The sequence below is a fragment of the Euleptes europaea genome, chromosome 8 (assembly GCF_029931775.1).
Source record: "Euleptes europaea isolate rEulEur1 chromosome 8, rEulEur1.hap1, whole genome shotgun sequence".
In the NCBI taxonomy this organism is placed as follows: Eukaryota; Metazoa; Chordata; class Lepidosauria; order Squamata; family Sphaerodactylidae; genus Euleptes; species Euleptes europaea.
This window is the reverse complement of record NC_079319.1, coordinates 90,633,251-90,647,804: the sequence shown is the minus strand read 5'-3', so window position 1 is coordinate 90,647,804 and position 14,554 is coordinate 90,633,251. Positions and strand designations below refer to the sequence as shown.

The 14,554-nt window shown below is 42.2% G+C and overlaps 1 protein-coding gene across 4 annotated transcripts in view; it reads left to right on the top strand.

Moving 5' to 3' along the window:
* The window catches only part of LOC130481507 (cadherin-9-like), a 94,371-nt gene that overhangs the window by 68,974 nt on the left and 10,843 nt on the right, over positions 1-14,554 (top strand). For 2 of the 4 annotated variants that reach the window (XM_056854187.1, XM_056854189.1), the window contains exons 7-8: positions 4,834-4,970; positions 5,913-6,034. In XM_056854187.1, coding sequence (XP_056710165.1) covers positions 4,834-4,970; positions 5,913-6,034 — 259 coding nt within the window. Of the gene's footprint in view, positions 1-4,833; positions 4,971-5,912; positions 6,035-14,554 lie in introns of those variants that run through there. The other 2 variants (XM_056854188.1, XM_056854190.1) reach the window with 2 other exon arrangements.

Here is a 14,554-nt window from a genome sequence, read left to right as displayed (position 1 = left end):
TGGGTAACTGCAGAACAGGAGGAGGAACATCTGGAAGAGTTTGCCCCAAAAACCTCCCACTGGTGGTGAAGAGGGACCTGGCAACCCTAAGCCCAGGCCACTGCCCCTGTTGCCCATTGGCTAAGACCAACCCTGCCTCCAGGTTTACTGTGAGGGCAAGAAATAAGAATTGTAAAGTAATTTGTAGAGAGGGGAGTCCTATAGACTTGTTAAGAAGAACATAAGAAAAGCCTTGCTAGATCAGACCAAGGCCTATCAAGTTCAGCAGTCTGTTCACACAGTGGCCAACCAGGTGCCTCTAGGAAGCCCACAAACAAGACGACTGCACCAGCATCCTGCCTTTGTTGCAAAGCACCTAATATAATAGGCATGCACCTCTGATACTGGAGAGAATACATATGCTCCATGACTAGTAGCCATTTTGACTAGTAGCCATGGATAGCCCTATCCCCCATGAACATGTCCACTCCCCTCTTAAAGCCTTCCAAGTTGGCAGCCATTACCCCATCCTGAGAGAGGGAGTTCCACAATTTAACTATGCCATCATTGCACATGTGAAGTTGGGATTCTTTGCTCCAATATGCATCACTTTACACTTGCTCACATTGAATCTCTTTTGCCATTTTAATGGCCACTCCTCTAGTTTGGAGAGATCCTTTTGGAGCTCTTCACAATCAGTTTTTGTTTTAACCACCCTAAATAATTTGGTGTCATCTCCAAACATGGCCACCTCACTGTTCAACCCCAGCTCCACTCAAAGTGTATCTTTTGATAATTCTAATGTTTTATGACATTGCATAACTGTTTTGATTAAATACACATCTCTGTACCCTACTAGCATCCAGAGCCTACAAGAGAATAGCTTGTTTTTCTGATTATATTTCACACACATAATTGCTCATGAATAAACCACAGGAAAAGAACAACGCCCCCCCCCACACACACACACACACACTGAAGAGACAGTTAGAAGAACTGGATTGAAAGGACACCAACAGCCTCCAAAACCCTCCCAGTCCCTTTCACACCTGAAAGGATCATTTGTGAGGAGAAAACTGGACACACACCACAGACTGCGCATTCTCCAAGCTCAAGTCCCCATTCATCAGTAGGGGTTCAAGTCAGAGTCTGGTTCCCTTCGGCCTGTCTCAGTCCTAGCTTAGGGCCTTCACTTGCCCAATTTTCATCCTTGCCTACATTTTGGGGTTTGATGGAGGAGGCAAGGCATCATCCTGACCACCTGTCAGGCATATCAGTGTTGTTCACCCTTTTCACATCCTGCCATCCAGACTCAAGGAATGTTGTCCTTACTGAACCGCAGCCAAGGTTGCAAGGACTGTTATGCCTACCACTCTCTGTATGAAGTCCTGGGAACCTACTTTGTTTTCAATATGTAATCTCTTACCCTTCCTGTGCATTTATATTACCGAGTTTCAGCAAGACAGCCCCATAGCTGTCACCTTTCCCTTCATGCTCTGTAATACCTATTTGACCAGTAAAGACCAGCTTCTTTGGACCTGATTGTCTATGTCGTGGTTTCTGGTTCATTTGGACCAAGGGCTTACACCACCAAGGATTTTTTGGGAAAGTTAGAAGATCCTGTCCTTTTCTCATTGGGACCTCAAGCCTTATCAACAAAAAATCATCACCAAAACATTGCTATTTCTTTTTCCTTTTTTTAAATGATTTTTTTTAAAAGTTTTATTAATAAAAATAGACAGTCAACAGTAAATATATGCATAAATTAAAAACAAATAGTCACATAATCACATAAAGTCACATAAAATACTTTACAACCCTGCATCCGTAGCCCCTTCTCGCTTAACTGAAACTATATCTTATTATAAAATGGAAATTTTCATTCTTTGAATGGTTCCTGTCCATAACAGGTCTACATTATTATTATCATTATTTTTTTGGTAAGTGGATAGCTTCACAAAAATATGCACCTCTTTTATTTTTTTACAACCAATCATGTATCTCAGGGGAGGTTTTTTGGTTCCACTGCCTAGCAAAGACCATTCTAGCTGTCATTAACATATGTAACACTACTATCCGTTGGTCTCTCAGAATTTCAGGAAGATAGTTCAATAATAAGGTTTCTGGCTTAAATTGAATTTGTTTCCTCAACCCAATTGACATAATTTTTACAACCTGTTTCCAAAAAAGTGATGGCCTTATGCAACCCCACCACATATGAAAAAAAATCTGCATTGTTTTTATTACAGAACCAACATCTGCTGGTACCTGTCTTATAGATCTTTGCCATCCTTGAAGGTGGTAGATGCCATCTATAAACCATTTTCATCAAAATTTTCTTTGAATAAGAGGCTAACTTTAAAGTTTGTACCATGATTGAAGATGAATTCCCATTCATCAAAACATGGCTATTTCAATATACCATGTTCCATGTGCTTGGTTGTAACTAGGCTTGCCATTTGCCTAGGGTGTTGTGTTTTTTGTTTCATTTTTGCAACACTAGGACAAGAATAGAATTTTCCTGGGAAAACTGAAATCTTGCTTTCAATGTTGGTTAGGGATACCAGGTCCGTCTTTGCTACCGGCAGGAGGTTTTTGGAGGTGGAACCTGAGGGGGGGCAGGGTTTGGGGAGGAGAGAGACTTCTATGCCATATAGTCCAATTGCCAAAGCGGCCATTTTCTCCAGGCGAACTGATCAGTTGCAATGGCAGGAGATCTCCAGCTAGTACCTGGAGGTTGGGAACCCTAATGTTTGTAGATCCAGAGTAGCCAGATATTCATGACCACCTCCTCCCATTCCTGTTCCAAGTTTTGCTGCACCATTTTTCAGAGAGAATGAGGAATTAATGCTTGAAGGGGTGTTTGGTATACCCACAGTTCTCCTATGTAGGAAAACACACATATCCCGGCCCATCCCATGATTTAGGTAAGCCTTGTCCAACCCATCTTTTCACTGAACACTGCCCACACTTTCTCAAGGCCTTCCCACTGCCACAAGTATTGGGAACTTGCATGAAAACTGGGAACGCTGAGCTTATGAATACATATATGGCGTGATATACTAGCTTCTGTACCTCCTAAATGAAAGTATGAGTGAATAAGTGCAGTGCATAAAGCCTTGCATATTGTATACTGTCACTCTTTCTCAGCCAATGCATCACACATTCCATAAACCATTAGGGTGATCCACTTGCGGGAGATGGAGACATAGTTTATTTATTTAATTTATTTATTTCTCAAATTTCTAGCCCACCCTCCCCGCCCAAGACCAGGATCAGGGCGGGTAACAACAGCAAAACCAACATAATATACATATAGATCTATAAAACACTTAAAATCATAACATTACTGTATCACATTATTCTACAACTGCTAAAACCACAGCGTGCAAAGGGACTATGTTACCCATAGTTCGGCGATAAGAACATTTGCCATTTCTTTTAATCATAGAGGAGGAATGGCAGCAATCTTGTTTGTCTCTTCTTTGTTTCATGGCTCACGCATGACCTCACTTTGTTGATTTTAGGAGGTCTAAGTAGGCACTAAAATGTACCCTCTCACTTGTCCTGAGGGGACCTGGTTGTGATAGACAGGTTAGTTTCCACCTCTACCTAAGAGCAACCAAGGAGAGCTGGAGGAATGTTAGTGAGAGATAGTTGAAAAAGAGCTGTTCAGAGATCGGAAGAATCTGAAGAAGAGAGCTGTGGCTCACGAAAGCTCACACCCTGCCAGAAAATATTCTTGTTAGTCTTTAAGGTGCTACTGGACTCTTGCCCTTTTCTCCTACTGCAGACAGACTAACACGGCGACCCGCTGTGTGTTAAGAGATCGGTTGAGCAGTTAGGGGATTGGGGAGTTGAGAGTGTGTTTGGCTGAGTGAAGCTGTGGTGAAGAGCAGCTTAAAGCTGACTAAGGAGTCAACGCGTAATAAAAGATCCCAAATGCTGGGAGAGCGAAACAGTTCAAAAGTTCAATGAAAAAGAAACGCTGCAACCTCTTCTTGTCTTTCTTCAGTGTTGAGTTCAAACCATAAATAAAAGTTACCTTCTTGTTTGTTTAACCCTGCGGGCTGGTTGTCTCATGGAAAGAAACACACACAAACAAGCTAAGATCTCTCTCTCATACATATTCGTATGAATGTACAAATGAATGAATGGCAGCATGTGAATGGAATTGTGTTTGAGTCACAACCTCAATAACTCTGTGTAGTGTTTGGTAGATATGTGCACCATTGATTTTGGTATTTTTTCTGGTTTGGGTTTAATAAATCTGGAAATTTTCAAAAAAGCTGAAAAAAGCCAAATCATGTCAGCTTTTTTCATGTAATCAATTATTTTTCAGGTTAATTAAACCTGACCTCACCCAAATTTTGGGGTCTATTAAACAAACTCCACAAGCCCAAGGCCAGCCTTCAGCTCTGCACTGCCGCCTCCGGAACCTATGTGGAAATGGCCATGGCTCTCTCCATATATTCAAAGAAGGGCTGCAATGTGTGACAACCAGACCTACTTGTAACCCTAAACCTGTGGGAGAGACGTTGTGGAGGGTGGTAGGCACTCTGTGTGAATGAGACATGGGTATCACAGTAGGGTTCTTTAAAAGTTACTGTTAAAAAGTACAACGAAATTGAAATATTCATTGGGGTTTGTTTGTTGATTATTTTACACCTTTCCCTTCATTTTGTTTTAGTTAATGGAGGAATTATAATTTCAATTACTGGTTATACAATATACAAGGTGCAAGTTCCCAATCTGAAAAAAAATGCTAACACTTTTGCCAAATATATAGAAATTTAAACTTCAATTAAAAATATAACAATAAAAGATTGTGATGGAAGTGTTGTAATTTCACAGATACTCTCTGAATCGGCACATGGATTTGGACAGAATATTCAGCATCCACTCCGGAAATGGATCCATATTCATCTCAAAGACACTTGACCGAGAAGCTACCCCATGGCACAACCTTACAGTCATAGCCACTGAAATCAGTAAGTCACAGGTGGTGCAGTTTTAAGTGTTTCCAAGGTTGTTGTTTTTTTGTATTACACAAACATGCTCTTGTGAAGAAATAAAATCACTCAAAATCACACGCACTTCAAAACAGAGGAGTTGTAATCCAACTGATTAATTTTTTTTAAAAAACTGACCTTCTTAGAACATATAGGTGTGAGTTGGTAGATAAAGACTTAGAAATTATAACTATAATGCAATGTTGCATTTGTTTTGTGCCAATTTAATGTAGGTGCCAGAGAGGCATTGTCCTGGTACTGAGGTCTGCTTGAGTGTGTAACCCCATCCCACATACATTAACATACAACACATTCTCATTGAACATCAAGAGTGAATTATTGGTGGACATAGTATTTCACTGCCAGGATTTAGCTTAGTGTTATTGCACCTCTGGCTTTGGGACATTTCTTGTGCCCTCATCTATTCTCCTTAAATAAAGTAAAATAATACTTATAATCAGATTTCTCTGACCCCCAAAAACACTGGCCATGCTAACACTTAGCTTAGGGAAAAGAAGGAGGGTGAAAAGAAATTTACTCTGTAGTTTCCCTATCTAATCAGGTATTGGGTATGTTATTGGTATAACACTGTGGTTATGAGAGTCAGTGTGGTGTAGTGATTAAGAGTGGTGGTTAGGAGTAGTGGGTTCTAATCTGGAGAACCAGGTTTGATTCCCCACTTCTCCACATGAGCAGCGGACTCTAATCTGGTGAACCGGGTTGGTTTCCCCACTCCTTGGGCTACTCACACTTCTCTTAGAGCTCTCTCAGCCCCACCTACCTCACATGGTGTCTGTTGTGGGGAGGGGAAGGAAAGGTGATTGTAAGATGGTTTGATTCTTCCTTAAGTGCTGGAGAAAGTTGGCATATAAAACTTATTATTATTATTATGCTGTATGTATTGTCTCTCTTTAATTCCAGGCAACCCCAAACAAAGTACCCAGGCACCCATCTTCATTAGGATTTTGGACATAAATGATCACGCACCAGAATTTGCCAAGTACTATGAAACGTTTGTTTGTGAAAATGCAAAAGCAGGACAGGTAAACATACAGTTGGTGTATTAAGACACTTATATCTGGTTTCTATTGCTTCCTCTCTCCCATTAATTTGTAAATCTGTTTAGCAGACTATTGTGGCATCCTGATCCTTTCTTGCTTAGTAGAGGTGTAAAAAATATCCAGAAAATCCTAATATTCTCTACTGTACCATGTGCTGAAGGTTCTGAATGGGACAGAAGAAAATATATTTGTTTCCTTACTTAAATCTTTCCTACCCCTCCCTGCAAATGCTCAAGGTGGCTTACAAAGGAAGGAATATTGCAAAAGAAGAAAAAGGTAAAGGTCCCCTGTGCAAGCACTGGGTCATTCATGACCCATGGGGTGACGTCACATCCTGACATTTACTGGGCAGACTTTGTTTACGGGGTGGTTTGCAGTGCCTTCCCCAGTCATCTTCCCTTTACCTCCAGCAAGTCATTTTACTGACTTCAGAAGGATGGAAAGCTGAGTCAACCTTGAGCCGGCTACCTGAAACCAACTTCTGTTGGGATCGAACTCAGGTTGTGAGCAGAGCTTGTACTGCAGTACTGCAGCTTACCACTCTGCGCCACGGGGCTCTTATGCAAAAGAAGAAACATATATTGAATTCCTTACTAGAGGAGCAGCACACAGTGGAGGCACAGAGAAGGTGCATCCGTAAGAATAGTGCCATGGGCACATACCAGAAGTGTTATTTCTTGGGCAGTCCCATTAAACATAACTTTGGGTTACTTCACTTCTTAAATACATTTGCCTTTATTCCTCAACAGAGAGGAGACAAAACGAGTTGAAATTAAATCAAAAGAGTTTTGGTCTAAACATTAGGAAGAACTTTCTAGCAGAGCAGTTCCTCAGTGAAGCAGGTTTCCTCAGGAGGTGGTGAGCTCTCCTTCCCTGGAGATTTTTAAGCAGAGGATTGATGGTCATCTGTCAGCAATGCTGATGCTATGACCTTAGGCAGATCATGAGAGGGAGGGCATCTTGGCCATCTTATGGCCATGGAGTAGGGGTCACTGGGGGTGGGGGGGAGGTAGTTATGAATTTCCTGCATTGTGCAGGGGGTTGGACTAGATGACCCAAGTGGTCCCTTCCAACTCTATGATTCTGTGACTCTATATACATGTTGGACCCAACAATTTCCACTTGCTAAATGAAGATTCTCGCTCCGAAGGGTGGAGTCACTTGCTCTGGAGAGGGGGAAATTTTTTCTTTCTCCAGTTCAAGACTCCTTCCTCCATCATGACATTTCATACCAGAAAAAAACATCTTGAATGACAGGGAGAATCCTGCAGCTTTTACCCTGTCATATTGGCAATTAATAAGAATGAAATAGCACAGAATCACCAAAGGCCTCAAGTCAAGGGTGACTGTGAAAGTGTTACTAGTCCACTTAAATGACATCTTAGTAAAAATGCAGGAATCAGACATCCTAAGCCTGCTCTAGAGGCTTCATGTGTATCAGTGTATTTCCCCTCCCCTCACTAGGATATTTTCTCCTTGCATTTCTCAGGGCAGTAATTGCAGAACTCTAATTATACACCTTTTTAATTAGCTTTCTTATCTTTGCCGCTTTTGCCTTTCATTATTTTGAAGAACTCAGCAAAGGGGAGGTTTCTATCTAGTTGAAGGACTTCTTCTATATAATGCAAGCAGCATTGCTGGGTTTGATCATGACTCAAAGGGTGAAACTGACCCCTCTCTAATCTCTCCTACCTAAATTGGTATTGCAGGAAAAACAAAAAGGTGAACGAGACCATGAGAAACAAAATCTGCAGTTGAAGCTGAGGCACAACTTAGACAATCAGGTTGTTTTCTAAAGCACCGGGGTGTGTGGCTTTTTGAAATATATATATATATATAACCACACCCATGAAGAAGTCTAAGATTACCTACAGGAATAGGATTGCACTGCAAACAGGAAAGAACAAGTTACACCAACACGATCAGCTTTTCATGGGAATTGATCATTTCTCCCAGAAATGTATTTTTAACACCTCTGTGGGGACAGGAAGCTAAAGTCAGAGGTAGGAAGTGGGAGGCAGGGATTGCAAAGATAACAAAATGTGTACAACCTGGATTGACGGCTAGACACTGTGTAAATACTGGGAAGACCATCCTCCGTTGGCAAGAGATGTTGCTGCAACAGTCAACTTCTCATGCTCCAGAGATGAGTCCTGTCAAACACAAACCTGAGGGCAAAAACTAGTTGGTTCATAGCTTAGAATTAATTTCTGTCCATCAGTGTTGCATGGAATCTGATCTAAACTGCATTGCAATTCTGAAGCAAGGTCATCCAAATCCAGCACCAAGACAAGACCTCTGCTGCAAACTTGTATACGCAAACATATCTGCTCTTATGTTGCATCATTCATTTCTCTTATGTTGCATCAATTCATTTATTGGGCCATTTTGACTGCCTTGAATTATATGTTCTGGTTTTTCTGGTGATGGGGAAATGGGACGTAGGTACAGGAGGGCCAGAGTGGTTCCCTCTCAAAGATGAATTGTTACAAAATCTACCCACCTCACCCAGCCAGCTCTGCTAATCTAAAAGTCATCTTTGTTCAGGTTGTGATTTTTCAGGACTACAAATGGCCTTATTATATTTTTGTTATCTTTTTTTTAAAAAAACCCTCTTTTAGAGTGTATGAATGAGAGTATGGAAGAGGGCTTAAAAGGGGTACGGGATAACTTCTGGAACTTATTTAAGGAAACTGCTTATTGCAAATAGATATGTGCTTTTGATCTTTAAAATAGTTGTTTATATTCAACTATCTCCAAGTTTTTAATGTTAACCCTTTGTATTTGAATTTCTCACAATAACACATTGTGTATGCTAAAATTAAAACCCAAGATGCTCAGGTTTATCAAAAAAGTTGTTGAAAGTTTGTGTTGGTGAAGGTGAAATCACTGAGAGCCAGTGTGGTGTAGTGGTTAAGAGTGGTGGACTCTAATCTGGAGAACCGGGTTTGATTCCCCCCTCCTCCACATGAGGGATAGACTCTTATATGGTGAACTGGGTTGGATTCCCCAACCCTACCCATGAAGCTAGCTGGGTGACCTTGGGCTAGACACAGTTCTCTCTGAACTCTCTCAGCCCCACCTACCTCACAAGGTGTCTGTTGTGGGGTGAGAGGAAGGGAAGGAGATTTTAAACTGGTTTGATTCTCCATAAAAGGTAGAGAAAATCGGCATATAAAAACCAACTCTTCTTCTTCTTCTTCTTCTGATTTTCCATTCATTTCTTTGAAATCCCATCTCTGAATGAAGCAGCCCCACCTACCATGGATGGTGGCCTGTGGACTTGCTGACACCCTTATTAGGAGGATTATTCAGCAACTGAGGATTGCAGTCAGGACTGCTCACACACAAAAAATAATCTTTACAATCATAAGGGCTAGAAATGTATTTTAAAGCAAATGCTGATTTCTTTTTTTGTAATCAAGTTAAATTCTGTACCCAATAATATTCTGGAGCGGGCTTTTGTTCCCACCAAGTTATAACATACACACAGTTAAATAGGGCGCCTCCCCAGTGACTTGCATTCCTTAAGAATGAATGCATCATCATTAAATACTATGTATGAAGCTACAGAATACATTCATAGAATCATAGAGTTGGAAGGGACCACCAGGGTCATCTAGTCCAACCCCCAGCAGAATGCAGGAAATTCACAACTACCTGCCCCCCACACCCCAGTGACCCCTGCTCCATGCCCAGAAGATGTTGATATTTCACGTACTTAAATATACTGTTTTATCTGCTGGGGGGGGGGGGGGCGGGGAGCAGCAGTAATGCCCCGATATGATTTGTCTAGAGCAGTGTTTCTCAACCAGGGTTCCACGAGAAATCACTAGGGGTTCTGTGAGAAATAGGGATGAATAGGCTAATCATATCTAAATCATATATAATCATATGTAATCATATGTAGGTAGGGTTTCCAGGTCCCTCTTCTCCATCGGTGGGAGGTTTTGGGGGTGGACCCTGAGAAGGGCTGGGTTTGAGGAGGGGAGTGACTCCAATGCCATGGAGTCCAATTGGCAAAGCAGCCATTTTCTCCAGGTGAACTGACCTTTAGGGGAATGCAGTAGACATAGGGGAATCTCTAGGGGAATGCAGTAGACATCTTGAGTTCAGTAAGGCTTTTGATAAGGTTCCCCATAATATTCTTGTTGACAAATTGGGAAAATGTGATTTAGATCCTATTATTGTTAGGTGGATCTGTAACTGATTGACAGATTGCACCCAAAGAGTGCTAGTTAATGGTTCCTCATCCACTTGGAGACAAGTGACTAGTGGAATGCCTCAGGGATCTGTCCTGGGCCCTGTGTTGTTCAACATCTTTATAAATAATTTGGATGAAGGAATAGAGAGGATGCTTGTTAAATTTTCAGATGATACTTAATTGGGAGGGGTAGCAAAAATGGTAGAAGACAGAGCCAGGATACAGGATGACCTTGACAGGCTGGAGAATTGGGCTAAAACTAATAAAATGAATTTCAACAAAGATAAATGTAAAGTTCTGCAGTTAGGTAGGAAAAATCAAATGCATAATTATAGGATGGGGGAGACTTGTCTGAGCAGTAGTGTGTGTGAAAAGGATCTTGGGGTCTTAGTAGTTCAAACACTGAACATGAATCAGCAGTGTGATGCGGTAGCTAAAAGGACAAATGCGATCTTGGGCTGTATCAACAGAAGTATAGTGTCCAGATCACGCAAAGCGATGGTATCACTTTACTCTGCTCTGGTTAGACCTCACCTAGAGTACTGTGTTCAGTTTTGGGCACCACAATTTAAGAAGGATGTAGACAAGCTGGAACGTGTCCGGAGAAGGGCAACAAATATGGTGAGGTGTCTGGAGACCAAGTACTATGAGGAAGGGTTAAAGGAGCTGGGTATGTTTAGCCTGAAGAGGAGAAGACTGAGAGGGGATATGATAACCATCTTCAAGTACTTGAAGGGCTGTCATATAGAGGATGGTGCTGAGTTGTTTTCTGTTGCCCCAGAAGGTCGGACCAGAACCAATGGGTTGAAATTAAATCAAAAGAGTTTCCGTCAAGACATTAGGAAGAACTTTCTAACAGTTAGAGCGGTTCCTCAGTGGAACAGGCTTCCTCAGGAGGTGGTAAGGTCTCCTTCCCTGGAGGCTTTTAAGCAGAATCTAGATAGCCATCTGTCAGCAATGCTGATTCTACGACCTTAGGCAGATCATGAGAGGGAGGACATCTTGGCCAACTTCTAGGCCTGGAGTAGGGGTCACTGGGGGTGTGGGGAAGTAGTTGTGAATTTCCTGCATTGTGCAGGGGGTTGGACTAGATGACCCTGGTGGTCCTTTCCAACATTATGATTCTATGATTCTGTCAGCTGGAGATCAGTTGTAATAGCAAGAGATCTCCAGCTAAGACCTGGAGGTTAAACAATAAAAACGTATGCTGAATAACCACAGTTAAATCAATCAGCTGGTGCTGTTGAAGACCTGGAGGTTGGCAACCCTATATGTAGGGGTTCCCTGAGACATGAATATTAATTCAAGGGTAAAAAGGTTGAGAAACGCTGGTCCAGAGACACCTCTCTACAGCTCTGCCTGTTCCAGCCACTAAGAATCAAGCCAGCTGTTATCTGCATGGCCCCACATGGCTTCTCTCTCATGCACTCTCGCATACACACACGTACAGACTACACCTAGAGACTGAAGAGCAGGCTTGGCTTGCAGCATTTCCCTGCCACTTACCCAGATCCCATCAGCTCTTTGTCTTTTCAGATACAGATGAAGTGGAGTAACTTGACTTTTTAAAGTGAGCCTCTATCACGCCCCCCCTCACAACTGCATCTGAGCAGTCTGCTTCATCCCCGGGACTTGAGCAGAGGGAGTTAAACCCCACTTGACAAGGGATGTGGAGTAGCTGTAATTGTAATTTGAGGCATTAGAAGTGGCTGGAGACTTCAGAAGGTTGCTCTTCAGCGCCGAGAATTATTTAAAGTGCCGAGCTTGCCTGCTGTTAGTTGGAGCAAGCTTTTGTTTATGGGCTTCTGAGTGAACACAAAGTTATGAAACCAGGAGCCATGTGCGGGTGGCACACAGAAACAAACCTGTTTCTCACCCCTCTGTTGCGGTGGAGAATTGAAAGCAGGGATTTCCAAGCGAAAAAAAGTAGGAGTTGTGAAGCTAAAATGTCTGAGGGTAAACCCAGGGGGGGAAGGGGGCTTTCCAGAACAGGGACCGGGGGTACCAGTTACCATCTGTACCTGAAAAAAGACAACTGTGAATGTAAGATGACCCTGCTAAAAAAAGGTTACACCCAAAAAAGTTCATTACCTTATACACGTGTAACTTGTATGCAAATTTAGGAAGATCCTCTTGTTTCTAGACAACCATCTAGTAATCTTCCTTTCAGGTAAAAAGATATTGGGAGGGGGGCTTTCTGCTCTGTGTTTCAGACTGCATGTGATTTATTCCACAGGAACACCTTTATCTCTGCTTCTTAGGAGTTATTTAAAAAGTAACCACAACAAATGCTCTTAAAATACAAACCTTTTTGCAATGTAATCATGAACTTATAGAAGATTAGGCCTTTGCTGGTAATATGCTCCCTCTAGGGTTGCCAACCTCCAGGTACTAGCTAGAGATCTCCTGTTATTACATCTGATCTCCAGACAATAGAGATCAGTTCACCTGGAGAAAATGGCTTCTTTGGCAATTGGACTCTATGGCATTGAAGTCCCTCCCCTCCCCAAACACCCCTCCTCTTTCTGATGTCTTCAGTTGGGAATTGCCTGTTTTCCAGCAGCGGAGCCCCTCCAGGTGCTTCTTGCCCCCTTGCTGGAGCTCAGAGGGACAATGGGGTGGATGGGAGGGGAATGGCATAGCATGGCACCGCAATGTCATTTCCAAGAAACTGGAGTGGAATCCTCCTGAACTCTACTGTAAAAGCCATAGAGGTCAGTGGGATTACTAGAGTGTCACATGACACAGTGACCCTTTTGATATCATCCAGCAGTCCATTACCAGAAGTTAAATTTGGGGTTGAGCAGCAGGGTTTTACAGCCAGAGCTCCAAAGTTACAGAATGAACTTCCACATCAAAGTTCGATGATCTACTTCTGTCCTGGCCTTCAGGAAAAGGTGTGAAGCCAAGCAGTTTAGGAATTTTTTTAAATTGAGCTGGTGAAGAGTGGGGCTTGTGCTGATTTTCTTGGTATATTATTTGCTTTTCAATTGGCTTCTAGGCAGAGGTGCTCTGTTGATATAGGTGTTGTGTTTTTAAAGTTTAGTGTCTTAATTTTTCTAAGCCACTTTGAGTGTATGAAGAAGTGGATAAAATGTTTAAATAATGAAACAAATATGTGCCCTAGGCATTTAAATAAATAATCAGTTGTGTCTCAAATGTTAATCAATACAGGAAGTCAATATGGTAAGAAATAATGTTGAGAAGAATGGTAAATTATAAGTAATAATAGCATATATCCAACCACCCAGCTCCATAGTCTTAATAGCACTTAAGTCTTTTGAAGATGGGACAGCGATTTCTTCCACCAATTTCTCCTCTCGCTGCAGACTATGTAGGGTTGCCAGGTATGGCCAGGCAATTGGTGAGAGTCCAGGGAGTGGGGACACGGGGGCACCATAGGGCATTGGTGTGACATCACTTCCAGAGAATACCCAGAAGTGATAGCACAAGCACACCTCTCTAAGAATTGCCGGTAAAACCACAGAGTTTCTGATGATCCCCAGAGTGGACTGATGTTACTAATGTCTACACTTTCCCCAGAAATGATGTCATGCCATCACCTGACAGCAATTCTTTCGTAGATTATTTTTCTCCTGCCACTTGGAGGAGCAGCAGTGGTAAATGAGAGCCAGACAAAGGTAACCCCCTGACCATGGTAGGAAAATGGCTGTCCTAAGACCACCATATTACCTCTGATGCTGCTTCTGAGGGTTCAGCATTCTACAGCCAGGTGGGAAAGTAGAGAAGTCCCACTCTGCAAGTCCAGGAATGGTTGGATACACCCCAATAAGAGTCAACAGCAGAAATGCTGTTCTTCCTCTAGGAAAGTGGTTTTCATACTTTAGTTATTTGTCTTGCTGAAGAACCCTCAAATGCTGCAAATGATTCTGGGCAGCGTTAAACAACAGACACAGTTTATTAGCCATGATAATCAGGCCAAAAGGCTTCACTCCTGCATTACTTGACTTAGATTTTCTGGAACATGCTGGGAGTTTTAGTTATGATTTATACATTGTCTTTCAGGGAAGTTTATCCAAAGAGCCCCTAACAGGCTAGCAAAGACCCCCAGGATTTTTCAGCCAGTATGGTGTACTGCTTACAGTGTTGGACTAGAATCTGGGAAACCCATGTTCAAATCCCCACTCTTCCATGGAAGCTTGCTGGGTGACCTTGGGTAGGGTTGACAACCTCCAGGTACTAGCTAGAGATCTCCTGCTGTTACATCTGATCTCCAGTCAATAGAGATCAGTTCAACTGGAGAAAATGGCTGCTTTGACAACTGGACTCTATGACAT